Below are 16,078 nucleotides of genomic sequence, written 5' to 3' on the forward strand. Positions count from 1 at the left end.
TTAGGAAACATTTATGAGAGAAATTAAAGAAGATCTAAATAAATGGAGGACTATACTGTGCTCATGGATGGAAAGATTTTATATAGATATCTGTATGTCATAATGATGTCAGTTCTTCCATAAAGAGGTCAATAATATCACAATCAAAATGCCAGCAGTCTTTATTTTCTTAATGGAGGTTCACATTCTTATTTAAAATTTTATATGGAAATAAAGTTAGCTAAGTTAGCTAAGAATAGTCAATAGAGCTCTAAAGAAAAAGAACAAAGAGTAAGACTTAACTCTCAGATATTAATACTTGTAAAGCACGTAATTAAGACAGTGCAGTATTGATACAAAGATAGAAAAATTACCCTGAATAGCAGTTTTATACATCTTTTGTTAGATGTATTTCTTTTCTTTTTTTAATGTGGTTGTTATATTTTATTTTCCAAGTAATACTGATTAAAAATATTTACACACCTACTTTTAAGTCCACAGTTTAGCACTCTTATTTGTATGGCTTTAAAAGTTATAGCACAAGATCTTTACATTAAGGATTGGGGAAAAAGATTCATTCAAAACAAAGCCTGATATATTATATACATGTTTTTTCTCTGTACTTTATTTTAAATAGATTAATTTTTAAGTGATGCTCATCTTTTTTTTCATCTGGTGGTAAAATACTAGTGCAACTTTTCATCAAAATAAAGTTTACCACAGATATAAGTGAATTTTCCCAATTGAAAATGGCCCTTCAGCAGCCACTGAATGAAATTTCTCAATCTAACTGAAGTGAAAAAGAACTGGTAGCTGTCACTGTAAGGAAAATACCGAGTGCTATAGCATGACCTACATTGCTCCTTGCAACACAAACTCTGAAAGACCCAGAGGCGCTTTACAGAAGTTTAGTTGAATTTGAAAAGGCACATGGGTGTGGTTGGTTTTTAAACATTCTAGAAATTTGCCGCCACCACCACCACCGTTTCTGTTGCAGAGATGACATCTGTGACTGTCAGGGTAGACAAGAGTGTTGTTCAAGCTAAAGAAAGCCAGAAGCCAAAATTTAACTGCACAGTAACAATGCACTTTTCTTCATGCAGCCTTTTGTTTCCTATATATTCAAATATTCTAACATGCATTAGAATACATAAACTTGTATTCTAATGATTTTATGTTTGATTTTACAATATGGGGAAAAAAAAACTTGAGGAAGGACATAACTGGACAAAGAGAGAAGGGAGAACCCTTACCACATGAAAATAGATACATTCGTACCCAACTATATAGTAAGAATATAATCCATTTCAGTTTTCCAGAAATATACTTCTCAAAGCTTCCCATTCACTTATGGGAAAGATCCCTCCTCTGTGGCATCAAGTGGGGGAAAATCAGTTTGTTTCAATAGAAGCAGTTCAACACAACAGGAAAGAGCTTAACTTTGGTCCACATGTCTGTTAGCTTAAGGACAGTCACACTGCCCATCATCAGTTCAAAAACTCAACATATAAACTTAAAAATATATTCATTTGTTATTTCATTCTAAAACTGGCATAGGTGTTCTGTTCTCATTTTCTGACTTTTCAGCTTGGGAATCCACTGTTGAGTTGGTCTCTAAACCCTCAGCATCTTCGTGATCTTCTCTGGCCGCCGCAGCAGCATCTGCTTGGGTAGGCTCTCTCTCCTCTTGGTTCATGATTTCAGGGGTCCCTTGATCCAAGTCTGCTTCTAGAAGCTCAGTGTGTACTTCCATTGGCATCTGATTTACCCGTTCAACATGCAGCTCCTCTACATGTACTTCGGTACCTTCTTCTGTCTGAATTCGACCCACTTCCAGATAACTTACCTGGACCTGTTCTGGAAGCTCGTTCATATGTGAATCGTGCACTTGGCTGTCCTGGAGCAGATCTGGGTGGACCTGTTCCACAGTCACTTGTGCCGAATCCACTTGAACCTGAAGCAATGGTAACACGTGCACCTTCCCAACTTGTTCTATAATAGTCATTGATGTCACAGGTTCAGTTTGCACACGTGTTTCTACTGAAAGAACTTCTTCAGTTACGAGACGCTCTGAAATATTATGAGCATCACTGAGATGCCTTCTTAATTCATTTCCTTGCATAAACCACAAGTCACACAAAGTACAATGGTTGGGTTTATCTCCAGTGTGTATTACCAAGTGATCTTTGAACTGGTCCCAGCTGTTAAACACACTATTACAGACCTGACATTCATAAAGCTTCTTTCTTCCCTTTTTTGCCCCCACTCCAGTTTGGCATGCAGTCAGGTGACATTTGAGGGTGCTATTTCTAGCAAATCGTTCATGACAATTTGGACATTCAAAAGGTTTTTCACCTGTATGCTTTCGAAGATGCTCTTTAAAATGTCGAAAGTGGTCAAACTGTTTCTCACGGTACTGACATATGTGAATTTTTTTCCCAGTTCTTTGCTTCTTACTGACTCCACCTTCTTCAAGGTGGTAACAATTGAGGTGCTGTTTCCATGCGCTCTCCTGAAGATACCTTTTATTGAATATTTCACACTTGAAACTCTCAGAGGAGTGTGATTTCATGTGTTCCTTAAAATGGTAAAACAATTTAAATGAACGGTTACATTTCTCACAGTGGAACAAATCCTTCACATGTGACAGCTGAAGTTCCACAATTTCAATACCTTCTACCTGTTTGCTTGTGGGGTCAGAGGCACAGCCATCTTCATCTTTAATCTGCCCTTTTCTATCACCTTGACGGTACTTGCTGGTGATATCTGCCAATAATGCCAGAGCGGAATCATCAGAGGAACCTGTGCTCTGAATATACTTTATGGACTGCCTGGCAGTAGCCACATCCTCTAACGTTTCAATGCCTTCATCTTCCACTTCGATTGTGCCGTTAGCAATCTCCACCTCGATTTCAACAGGTTCAGATTCTGCAGACGGCAATGACTCAGTGATAACGTTTGAAGTTTCTGCAATCTTTCTTTTTTTTGCTTCACTTTTTCCTGTGATAGTTTCCTCTAGTGGAGCTGAGTTTTCTTTGTTCCTGACTTCAAGGGCTTTGATAGCTTCTAGCATTTGTAGAAACTCTGCTGCTTTCCATACATCGTTGGCTTCTTCTTCTCCTTGTATCATTAATTTTGCTGTATATGTGAACTCAATCAAATGACGAAAGGCCATTTTACTAACATCTTCTATCTCCACCAAAGGTTCCTGAGTAAACTCCTGAAAGAATTTGTAAAAGAACTTGCTGCAAGCAGCCAAAACAGCCTTGTGGGCCTTAAAATGGTGTCCGTCGACAATCAGGGTGATGTCAGTAAACCGGTCCTGCTCTCGCTGTTCATTCAATCGGTCCAGGATCATTTTATGATGTTCAGGGAACTCCTGAAGGCATTCCATCGTCTCTTCGGCCTCCGTGGCCACCGGGTTGTTCTAGCTCACGATCCTCCCTCTCTCCTTTCCGTCCCGAAAGCCTTACCTTCTCTACTCTCCCCTCTCGGGGCGTAACTCGCCCCACACTTTTCCCTAACCCTGAACAGCGCCTCACCCGCCATTTCCTCGCGAGTGCCCGGGTGCTCCCTCTGCTTGGGTCCGGCTGGCGCACGTGGGCTCGCTCCGAGACGCGGACGGCTGCGGCGTGGGCGGCGGCGGCGGCCACCTGTTAGATGTATTTCTATGTATTTGGTATTTTTGATGCTGTTGCAAGTTATATTATTTTGTAAATTTCAATCTCTGTTGCTCATATCAGAAAAACAATTGATTTTTCTAGCCAGAACTTGTTAACCTTCCTGATTAATTCAAATACTTTATAGATTCTTTTGAATAACACAATCATGTGGTCTAAAAGTATTGATAATTTTATTTACTCTTTTCTAATTCTTTGCCTTCTTTTGGTCTTATTACCCTGGCTAGGCTTTCCAGTACAGTGTCAAATAGAAGTGGGGATAGCAAATATCTTTTTTTTTCCTGATCTCAGAGGAAAAGTTTTCAACATTTCAGTGTTAAAAGTGTTGTTTGGTGTGGTGTTTTAAAATTTGTTTTTGTAAATATTCTTTATTAGATTAATAGATGTTAAATTTTATCAAATGCTTTCTCTCAATCTATTAAGATGATAGAGATTTCTCTTTCATTCTGTTAGTCTGGTTAACTACACTGAATTGATATTTTAAAATGTTAAACCAACCTTGTGTTCTGGGAATAAGCTGAAGTCAGCTACGGTGTGCCACATTATTACTGGATTCAGTTTATTAATATTTTATTTAAGATTTTTACATTTATTATATGAGAGACTCTGACCTGAACTTTCTTTTCTTTTAATAACTTTGTCAGGTTTTGATATTAAGGTTATGCTGACCTCATAATATGAGTTGAGGAGTAGATATTGGTTATTTGTCTCTTTTCTTGTCTTATTTCCTTTTTAATCCATCCTACCAGGGGGTTATCAAATTTCTTTTTACCATCTTACCAGTCTTCTCAAGTAACAATCTGTTGGCTTGGTTGATATTCTCTGTTGTATTAAAATTTTTCCCATTAATTTTATTCTTTTATCATTTCCTTCCTTTTCTTTTGGTTTAATTTGCTATTCTTGTATATCTTCTTGACATAGAACCTAAGATAATTGATTTTTTTAAGCTTTTTTTCCCCCTCACCTAATATCTACAAATAAATATTCCTCAAAGATCAAGTTTAACTATTTAATGAATTTTCCTTTGTAGGATTTTCATTTTTATTTAGTTCAAAATATTTTTTAATTTCCACTGAAGTTTTCTTTGACCTATGTGTTCTTTATAAATATATTACTTAATTTCCAAATATATGGGGATTTTCTAGTTATCTTTTTGTTATTGGCTTCTGCTTTAGTCACTTAAAAAAGAAAACAGCAGTTTCTTGGTATCTGTGGGGAGATTGGTTCCAGGACCCCCAGCAGATAACAAAATCCGTGGATGCTCAAGTCCCTTAGGTAAAGTGGCATAGTACACAGTAGGCCCTCCATACCTGCCATTTGCAGAGCCAGCTGTGTATATTCTGCTGTTATAAGGGTTGTGTTTTATATAAGTTAATTAAATAAAGTTTTTGAATCATGCTTTTCATATTTTCTCTGTAATTGCTAATTATTTTTCTGTTTATTACATCTGTTACAAGAAGGGTATGTGAAAATGTCTCATCATGATTTGTGGATTTACCATTTTTTCTTTTAATTCTGCCAATTTTTACGTTAAAAATCTTGAGGCTATTAATCACATATAGAACTGTTACATCTTCTTTGCAAATTGAACCCCATCGTTATGAAAAATTCCTTTCTCTCAGCTACATCTTATTGTCTTAAAACCTATCTTGTCTGATATGAATATGGCTACCTCAGCTGTGTTTTGGGATAGTTTCTGCATAGTGACTTTTCCTCATTTTTCCACCTTCAGTCTTTCCAATATTCTTAAATTTAAGGAATCTCTTATAAGCGCATACAGTTTTTGTTTAATCCAGTCTAGCAATTTTGTCTTTTAATTGAAATATTTAATCTGTTTATGTTTCATGTAATTATTGATACATTTGGGTTTAAATCTATCATCTTAATACTTGCCACCCATTTGTGCCATCTTTCTGTCCCCCTTTTACTTTCTTTTTGTTTGAAGTTTTAAAAAATTAGTATTTTTATCCACCTTTCCTCATCTGTTGGCTTGGTAGTTATACAGTCCTTTCTATACTTTTGGCAGTTAACAAAAATTATCACGTGCATCACTTACTTATTAAAGCCTAAGATGAATGAATACTTTTGCCATTTCCTGGACAATTCACAGAAATTAAGATACTCTAATTTCAGTCCCCTGCTCCTAACTTATAGTGTGCTCTTGTTTAAGTGTTCTAATATCATATCTATATTTAAACTACTCAGGATATTATTATGGAATAAATTATTATTGAATACATTAGGTATGCATTTAGATTTATCCACATATAACCCCTTTTTTGGGCTCTTCATTTTTTTTCTCCCAATCCTTCATTTATGAACACTTCCTTTCTCCCTGAAGAGTACATGTAATGTTTCACTGAGGACATGCCTGCTGCTGAGGAATCTGTTGGTTTTTGTTTTTCAGAGCGTGTCTTTACTTAGCCTTTGTTTCTGAAAGATATTTTTACTGGGTATAGAATTTTAGGCCGACAGTTATTTTTTTTCCAGCATTTTGAAGATATCCCATTGTTTTCTGCTTTCACTGTCATCCAGTGTCTTCCAGATCTTATCTGGATAGGTAGAAATAACACTAGGCATGCAAACTTTTAACCCGAAGGCTAAATAAAAATGCATCTATGAATTCGTAGCTCTATTTTTTATGGAATTTTGCAAAAGTGCATATGCATATGTCTTGCTCAAATCACTTTCACAGTCTCAGAGCAGCTCATTTTGTAAGAAACACCCATAATACTATTCCATATCCTTTTCTTTTTAAAATTTTTTTATTTATTTATAACATCTTTATTGGAGTATAATTGCTTTACAATGTTGTGTTAGTTTCTGCTGTATAACAAAGTGAATCAGCTCTACATATACATATATCCCCACATCCCCTCCCTCTTGCATCTCCCTCCCACCCTCCCTATCCCACCCCTCTAGGTGGCCACAAAGCATGGAGCTGATTCCGGTGTGCTATGCGGCTGCTTCCCACTAGCTTTCAATTTTACATGTGGTAGTGTATATATGTCCATGCCACTCTCTCACTTCGTCCCAGCTTACCCTTCCCCTCCCTGTCATATCCTTTTCATTTATGATGTCAGTCCACATAGGTCTGCCTTGAATTAGCATTCCTGATCATTTACAATTAATTTTACATGGCTGTTTGTTAGCTGTGTCTCACTGAATATTTTCATTTTTGGATATCTCTTGTTGGAAAAATAGCTAAATGTGAAGCCTCCTTACTGAGAATATTGTGTCTGTAATTGTATATTTACTTATGACTTATTTCTTCACCTAGAAAAGTATTTTGGCTACAATATTAACTTCTTTTGGCATTAATATTGTGCGTGAACTATGAACTAAACCCTTACTTTCAAAATATTTTTTCCTATACTAAAATCCACTACAATATAATGTAGCACTTAAGAATATGAGTTTTACAGTAGCAAAGATCAATAAAACTAAAAGCTGGTTCTTTGAGAAGATAAACAAAACTGATAAACCATTGGCCAGGCTCATCAAGAAAAAGAGGGAGAGCACTCAAATCAATAAAATTAGAAATGAAAAAGGAGAAGTTACAACAGACACCACAGAAATACAAAGCAACCTAAGAGACTACGACAAGCAACTCTATGCCAATAAAATGGACAACCTGGAAGAAATGGACAAATTCTTACAAAGGTATAACCTTCCAAGACTGAACCAGGAAGAAAGAGAAAATATGAACAGACCAATCACAAGCAATGAAATTGAAACTGTGATTAAAACTCTTCCAACAAACAAAAGTCCAGGACCAGATGGCTTCACAGGTGAATTCTATCAAACATTTAGAGAAGGGCTAACACCAAGCCTTCTCAAACTCTTCCAAAAAATTGCAGAGGAAGGAACACTCCCAAACTCATTCTCAAGGCCACCATCACCCTGATACCAAAACCAGGCAAAGATACTACAAAAAAAGAAAATTACAGACCATTATCACTCATGATTATAGATGCAAAAATCCTCAACAAAATACTAGCAAACAGAATCCAACAACACATTAAAAGGACCATACACCATGATCAAGTGGGATTTATCCCAGGGATGCAAGGATTCTTCAATATACGCAAATCAATCAGTGTGATACAGCATATTAACAAATTGAAGAATAAAAACCATATGATCATTTCAATAGATGCAGAAAAAGCTTTTGACAAAACTCAACACCGACTGATGATCAAAACTTTCCAGAAATTGGGCATAGAGGGAACCTATCTCAACATAATAAAGGCCATATACGACAAACCCACAGCAAACATCAGTCTCAATGGTGAAAAACTGAAAGCATTTCCTCTAAGATCAGGAAAAAGACAAGGATGTCCACTCTCACCGCTGTTATTCAACACAGTTATGGAAGTCCTAGTCATGGCAATCAGAGACGAAAAAGAAATAAAAGTAATCCAAATTGGAAAAGAAGAAGTAAAACTGTCACTGTTTGCAGATGACAAGATACTATACATAGAGAACCCTAAAGATGCCACCAGAAAACTACTAGAGCTAATCAATGAATTTGGTAAAGTTGCAGGATACAAAATTAATGCACAGAAATCTCTTGCATTCCTATACACTGATGATAAAAAATCTGAAAGAGAAATTAAGGAAACACTCCCATTTACCACTGCAACAAAAAGAATAAAATACCTAGGAATAAACCTACCTAGGGAGACAAAAGACCTGTATGCAGAAAACTGTAAGACACTGATGAAAGAAATTAAAGATGATACAAACAGATGGAGAGATATACCATGTTCTTGGATTGGAAGAATCAGTACTGTGAAAGTGACTATACTACCCAAAGCAATCTACAGATTCAGTGCAATGCCTATAAAATTACCAATGGCATTTTTTACAGAACTAGAACAAAAAAATCTTAAAATTTGTATGGAGACGCAACAGACCCCAAATAGCCAAAGCAGTCATGAGCAAAAAAAACGGAGCAGGAGGAATGAGACTCCCTGACTTCGGACTATACTACAAAGCTACAGTAATCAAGACAATATGGTACTGGCACAAAAACAGAAACATAGATCAATGGAACAAGATAGAAAGCCCAGAGATAAACCCACGCACCTATGGTCACCTAATCTATGACAAAGGAGGCAAGGATATACAATGGAGAAAATACAGTCTCTTCAATAAGTGGTGCTGGGAAAAGTGGACAGCTACATGTAAAAGAATGAAATTAGAACACTCCCTAACACCATACACAAAAATAAACTCAAAATGGATTAGAGACCTAAATTTAAGACCAGACACTATAAAACTCTTAGAGGAAAACATAGGAAGAACACTCTGATATAAATCACAGCAAGATCTTTTTTGATCCACCTCCTAGAGTAATGGAAATAAAAACAAAAATAAACAAGTGGGACCTAATGAAACTTAAAAGCTTTTGCACAGCAAAGGAAACCATAAACAAGACAAAAAGACAACCCTCAGAATGGGAGAAAATATTTGCAAACAAATCAATGGACAAAGGAATATTCTCCAAAACATATAAACAGCTCCTGCAGCTCAATATTAAAAAAACAAACAACCCAATCCAAAACTGGGCAGAAGACCTAAATAGACATTTCTCCAAAGAAGATATACAGATTGCCAACAAACACACGAAAGGATGCTCAACATCACTAATTATTAGAGAAATGCAAATCAAAACTACAGTGAGGTATCACCTCAAACCACTTAGAATGGGCATCATCAGAAAATCTACAAACAACAAATGCTTGAGAGGGTGTGGAGAAGAGGGAACCCTCTTGCACTGTTGGTGGGAATGTAAATTGATACAGCCACTGTGGGGAACAGTATGGAGGTTCCTTAGAAAACTAAAAATAGAATTACCATATGACCCAGCAGTCCCACTACTGGGCATTTACCCAGAGAAAACCATAATTCAAAAAGACACATGCACCCCAATGTTCACTGCAGCACTATTTACAATAGCCACGTCCTGGAAGCAACCTAAATGCCCATTAACAGACGGATGGATAAAGAAGTTGTGGTACATATATACAATGGAATATTACTCAGCCATAAAAAGGAACGAAATTGTGTCATTTGTTGAGACGTGGATGGATCTAGAGACTGTCATACAGAGTGAAGTAAGTCAGAAAGAGAAAAACACATATCGTATATTAACGCATATATGTGGAACCTAGAAAAATGGTACAGATGAACCGGTTTGCAGGGCAGAAATTGAGGCGCAGATGTAGAGGACAAACGTATGGACACCAAGGGGGGAAATCGGTGGGGGTGGTGTTGGTGGTGTGCTCAATTGGGAGATTGGGATTGACATGTATACACTAATATGTCTAAAATTGATGACTAATAAGAACATGCTGTATAAAAAAATAAATTAAATTAAATTAAATAAAAAACATGAGTTTTAGAGTAAGAAAAACTTGGGGTCAAATAGTAGCTCTGTTACTTACTAGTTGTGCATCCTTGGAAAAATAACTCCAACTCTTTAAGCCTTATTTTTATCTTCTGTGTAATGGGGTCAATAATTTCTACCTAACAATGCTGTGTTTAGAATAAGTGAGGTGGGCCTCTCTGGTGGCGCAGTGGTTGAGAGTCTGCCTGCCGATGCAGGGGAGACGGGTTTGTGCCCCGGTCCGGGAAGATCCCACATGCCGCGGAGCGGCTGGGCCCGTGAGCCATGGCCGCTGGGCCTGCGCGTGCCGAGCCTGTGCTTCGCAACGGGAGAGGCCACAACAGTGAGAGGCCCGCGTACCGCAAAGAAACAAAACAAAACTAAACAAGAATAATTGAGGTGATCACACCGGTTAGAATGGGCATCATCAGAAAATCTACAAACAACAAATGCTTGAGAGGGTGTGGAGAAAAGGGAACCCTCTTGCACTGTTGGTGGGAATGTAAATTGATACAGCCACTGTGGGGAACAGTATGGAGGTTCCTTAGAAAACTAAAAATAGAATTACCACATGACCCAGCAATCCCACTACTGCGCATTTACCCAGAGAAAACCATAATTCAAAAAGGCACATGCACTCTAATGTTCATTGCAGCACTATTTAGCCAGGTTATGGAAGCAACCTAAATGCCCATCAAGAGATGAACGGATAAAGAAGATGTGGTACATATGTACAATGGAATATTAGCCATAAAAAGGAACGAAATTGAGTCATTTGTAGAAACATAGATGGATCTAGAGATTGTCATACAGAGTGAAGTAAGTCTGGAAGAGAAAAGCAAATATCATATGCTAACACATATATGTGGAGTCTAGAAAAATGGTACAGATGAACCAGTTTGCAAGGCAGAAATAGAGACACAGATGTAGAGAACAAACGTATGGATACCAAGGGGGGAAAGCGGAGGGTGGGGTGGTGGTGTGGTGAATTGGGAGATTGGGATTGACATGTATACACTGACATGTATAAAATGGGTGACTAATAAGAACCTGCTGTATAAAAAATAAATTAAAATTCAAAAAAAAGTGAAGTGAGAAATTAGTATCATGATTTATGTGGCATTCATTATTGTTATTATTATTAGTTCTTTACCTTATATAGTATAATATTGCTGCTGTCTCTGTTCATAGAACAGTATATGGTATTGGCAGACGATATCTGGTAGGAGAATGGTGCCTTATGAAATAAATAACTTAAAATAACTTACCACTTTTTTTTTGGAGCTTATGAAGATATACACTTGGTGAACATGTAAGTCAATGGCATTTCATAAATTCTGTATTCTTATAACACATGTGATGGTTAATTTTGTGCGTCAACTTTACTGGACTGCAGGGTGCCCAGATATTTGGCTAAACATTATTTCTGGGGTGTTTCTGAGGGTGTTTCCAGATAAGATGAGCATTGGAATAGGTAGACTGAGTAAAGCAGACGGCTTTCCACAGTGAGGGTGGCCACTACCCAATCTGTTGAGGTCTGAGTAGAACAAAAAGGTGGAGGAAGAGAGAACTGACTCTGCTTGACTGCTTGAGCTGAAACGTCAGTCTTCTGTCCTTTGTTGGGACTTACACCATTGGCCCTCCAGTTCTCAGAACTATACCACTGGCTTCCTGGGCCTCTGACTTACAGATAGCAGATTGTGGGACTTTTCAGCCTTCATAATTGCATGAACCAATTCCTTATCCTATCTCCTGTTATAACCAGGATCTGCTGTTGATCCTGTTTCTGTGGAGAACCTTGACTAATACCGTAAGCATTTATTGAGTCTCCAACAAGGTGAGGCTCTGCCTTCTTGTTTCAGCTCTCATACTGTAAACAAGTATCCTTTTCTTGATATATTTAATGCTGCATTTATTTTGCATTTTTGTGCTTTTTGATGATGATTTTACTGTGTAAAATGACCCCCAAATATAGTGCGGAATTGCTGTCTAGTGGTCTTAAGCACAAGGAGGCTGTAATATGCCTTGCAGAAGAAATATGTGTGTTAGATGAGCTTTATTCAGGCCTGAGTTACAGTGCTATTAGCTGTGTTTTCAGTGCTAATGAATCAATAATATATATATTAAATAAGGTGTCTTTAAAGAGAAACACATAAAATAAGATCATGTGTTGATTGGTTGATGAAAATGTTATGACCAGAGGCTCACAAGAACCTAACCTATTTTCCCCCTAGGAATAATTGTTCAGTATTCACGAATTCAGGGTTTCCAGTGACTTTATAGAACATAACTACTATGAATAACAAGAATCAACTGTATAAAACATTTGTTTAAGCTGAAAAGATGGCCAGTGAATATGCATGTTTAAACATTTTGTAGAATTATAGTCAACCCAAATAATGGAACTAACTCATTTAATTTTGGAAGACACTATTTTCTCTTTTGTTTAGATTGGTTTATTTTCTCAGACATTTACTGGGGAATGTATTAAATAAGTCAGGCACAGTTGAGTTAGACCCAGTTTGTGCTGCAAGGGAACTCCCAATCTGCCAATCAACAGTATTGACATTTATTTGTATTCATGGAGCAGACGTCACATAGAGTCAGATGTTGGATTTCTTGATGTTCTGAACATGCCTAGATACAGAAAATAACCATGGACTGTCCACAGAGCAGATATCTCTGCAACATGCCAGTGAAGGGCGACCTTATCTTAGAGCTCCATGGATTTACAGAGACTTGGTATGTGATAAGAACCTAAGCATGTTTAGATGAAGAGCTAGAGCCAGAAACCAAGTCCCACAGCTCAAGTTGAGTCCTTTCCCACTAAACCATGTTTGTTCTATGTGCTTAAGTGAATTATTGGGTTTAGGCTTACAAGTGAACTCATGTTCCGGAAATTCCACTTAGGTCTGATGTTTAGAAGTGAGTCTGAGGCTGTTCAACGATGAGCTCCTAGAGGCCTATTTTACTGTATTTGAGCATTAAAAAATTTTTTATTTATTTTTGGCTGTGTCGGGTCTTAGTTGTGCCATGTGGGATCTTTTGTTGCAGCGTGCAGGCTCTCTAGTTGCGATGCACAGGCTTAGTTGCCCCGCGGCATGTGGGATCTTAGTTCCCGCGCGGCATGAGGGATCATAGTTCCCCGACCAGGGATCGAACCCACTTCCCCTGCACTGGAAGGCAGATTCTTAACCACTGGACCACCAGGGAAGTCCCTGCTATGTTTGAGCATTTTTATAGAAAGAGTTTCATAGATTTCAGCTGATTCTCAAAGGAATTCATGATACTGAAAAAGTATATGAACTTCGCATATTCAGAAGTTTACTTTGTACCATAAATGGTAAACTGAGTAAGGATTAATAGTGCCTTTGGCATTGTATTTTGCACTCCTATCAATTTAGTGGAGGATTTTTATGTTAGGAAGATGCTAATTGTTGACTAGGGTGTGGCAAAATAAACCTACCTGTGGCAGTGTAAATTAGTACAAAATTTCTAAAATGACATATGGTACCTTTTGAACCAGGTACCAAATTTAACCTTCTATTTAACAATTCTATTCTAAGGAAGTAATTAGAAACTCAGGAAAAAATACTATCTATGACACATTATTCTTCAGAATATACAAAGTAAGAATCAAAGTAAATGTTTAAAAGTTGTTGATTATATTATGATGACTTAATATAATGAAAAGTGTCTATGGCAAGATACTATGTGAAAAAAAATCACAGCATATATGGTGTGATCATGATTTGTATATGCATGACCGGAAGAACATATTAACAGAGGTTATCTCTTGGTAATAGGTGTTTCTTTTCCTTTTTTTTTTTTGTATTTTTCAAGTTCTCTAAATGACTATATATTTTTATAATCAGAAAAAAATGTTAATGTTTTGTCACACTTAAACTTTGATTTACCTAAGGGAAATCCTGTCTGTTTCTCTTAGTGTCTACATTTCAAAATGTCTCATCACTGGTTTTGGCTGAAAGTTCAAATGGAAACTCAGTTATTTCACGTTTGTTCAATTTACAGGCCCCTTTTCTTCCCATGGTGACATTTCAGCTTAAACCTTTGTACTCAGCCCCCTTTCCAATTCTTGCCTCTCTCCTTTCTTCTTTTTTTTGTTCTTTCACTGATCTTTAAAATAAAATTTAAATTCTGGCTGCTTTTCTTTGGCAGCCTTAGCCTTTTTCTCCTCTTCTCTATTTGTACTATTTGTACTATTCAGTTTCAGATATGCACCTGACCCTTGTTTCTTTACCCCGTTTTTTTCCTTTTGGAAGTTAGAAGCGTTCATGGAATAGTCTCTTCTAAACCTCAGAACCTTGGTAGTAGTTTTGTGTTAATTTTTGTACTTTTATTATTTTGGGGGTTTCACAAGTATTTTCCCACTATATATCAGAAGCAGGTGTCCACAGGTGTGCATGTGTTCTCACATGTGTGTGCTTGTGTGTGTGTGTACATATGTACGAGAACATGTGCATGTATGTGAAGTTCAGGTTAGACCTGTGTCCAAACTGTATGCACAGGATGGGAATTTCCTAATCCACTCTGATACCACCAGGCTCACGTCCATACTTGGAAAGATTCGGTGAAGGTGATGCAAACTGGGTTGGCCCTGTGGGTTGTCCAGCTGCTGTCAGGCTGATTTGGAGCCAGGCAGGGTGACTTTCAACCTCTCCAAAAGCCTTTCAACTAGCAAAGAGATACATTTATTAGAAAAGATGATAGAACTCGATTTAGAAAAGTGTGAATACAGGGTTGAATTAAAATGACACCTGAAGGAAGGAGCCCAGGACCAAACCAGGAGACTCTGAGTCAAAAATCAAGGCTAGGATTTATAGGATGAACATTTTTATGTTTAAATTGGAATTCAAAGTAGATATGTGTAATTGAAGTCCTGTGCTTATTTTATTTCCGTAAATCTAATGTCTGGCTTTGAAGTTGGCTCCTTTGTATGTCCAACAGCAGTGGGCCTTGGCAATTTGCCTGATAAATCAAACCTATGATGAAAAGAATCAGGAAAATGCGAAACTGGCTGGCAGTGTGCAAACCCCATGGTGGTATTATAGAGCACTCGGTGTCCCCTAGCAGAGAAAAATGTACCTTAACATGCTTCCTGGGATTGACAGCTGTTCATCCTTCAATCTAAAGACAGAGTTGGGTAGGCAAAGGATAGGGAGACAAATGCTTTACTTTAATGTTATTTTCTTAAAACCTAAAGTCAGCTGGGTGAAAATTGGACTGTATGAAATTTACTTGGTTGGAAACAAGCATGCAAATTACATGAGATTCCTAAATGTGCCAAAGCATCAGGGAGAGAGCCCAGTTATGCATGGAGGGTGAGGAACAATGCTAATGCCATAGGTGGCCCTTGCCACTACTGGCCTTTGGCAATCATGTGAAAAAGTTGATCTTTATTCCTGCTGCCTCAGTCTCGCCTTTCTATGCCATCTTACTGTACTTCCTTCCTCTTTCTCCTTCTAGTTATAAACACCCCCTTCACAAGAAATGTTAGCTTTCAGGGATGACCAGTCAAGCACATCTTTGTGCACATGCACGATTTATATTAATTCCATGTAGACATTTGAATCTGACATTGCAAATGTTGTGGAACAAAATGTATGTTTCCTACGAGCAGACAGATGAGCATTTTATGCTGTTGTTTGGGGAGGGCAGGTTTAGGCGACCTCTCCTGTTGGCAGTCTGTGTTTCATATCCTGTCTGGTAGTAAGAAAACAGTTAAATAGGAACTCTTGTGGTACTGCGAGTCTGGCTTCTCGTTTAAAAGTGCTCCCCCTTTTTTGCTTACCATGATGAATATTAATTTTAAGTAAAAGTCACTACATCGACTCTAATGTCAAATAAATTTGAAAAAGAAGATGCAGCCCTTTGGAAAATACAGTGGCAACAATTTCGTTCCAGGTTTGGAGCTTATTGAAGCCCATCAACCGTCTAACAGATTCAGACAGTATTTAGAACATTTTGCTTTGGCATCCCCTTTTAAGTGTGGAAGAGGCTGTTT

General features: G+C 37.5%; 1 protein-coding gene across 3 annotated transcripts; it reads right to left on the reverse strand.

Moving 5' to 3' along the window:
* Nucleotides 1–1,501: 1,501 nt before the first annotated feature.
* LOC113617510 (zinc finger protein 131-like) lies at nucleotides 1,502–14,197 on the reverse strand. Of its 3 annotated transcripts, XM_027101062.1 has the most exons (3): nucleotides 14,187–14,197; nucleotides 2,660–3,410; nucleotides 1,502–2,557 (listed from the first exon to the last, which is right to left on the reverse strand). In XM_027101062.1, exons 2-3 carry the CDS (start codon nucleotides 3,371–3,373, stop codon nucleotides 1,517–1,519), a joined length of 1,755 nt encoding a protein of 584 aa, XP_026956863.1. In that variant the 5' UTR covers nucleotides 3,374–3,410; nucleotides 14,187–14,197; the 3' UTR covers nucleotides 1,502–1,516. The 3 variants fall into 3 exon arrangements, with proteins under 3 accessions (XP_026956863.1, XP_026956862.1, XP_026956864.1); XM_027101061.1 differs by lacking the exon at nucleotides 14,187–14,197 and having other exon boundaries at nucleotides 2,660–3,626; XM_027101063.1 differs by lacking the exon at nucleotides 14,187–14,197 and having other exon boundaries at nucleotides 2,653–2,779.
* Nucleotides 14,198–16,078: the final 1,881 nt, after the last annotated feature.

The sequence above is a fragment of the Aethalodelphis obliquidens genome, unplaced genomic scaffold (genome assembly GCF_003676395.1).
Source record: "Aethalodelphis obliquidens isolate GAN/ISIS:26980383/991018 unplaced genomic scaffold, ASM367639v1 scaffold4, whole genome shotgun sequence".
NCBI classification, from domain to species: Eukaryota; Metazoa; Chordata; class Mammalia; order Artiodactyla; family Delphinidae; genus Aethalodelphis; species Aethalodelphis obliquidens.

Bases quoted from the DNA above. Each gene is read 5' to 3' on its own strand.
- LOC113617510 (XM_027101062.1), bottom strand. From the start codon at position 3,373: ATGGAATGCCTTCAGGAGTTCCCTGAACATCATAAAATGATCCTGGAC. The intron at 2,558-2,659 runs GTAGAAGGTATT...TACCATTTTAAG, and splicing joins CTGACCCCACAAGCAAACAG to GAACACATGAAATCACACTC.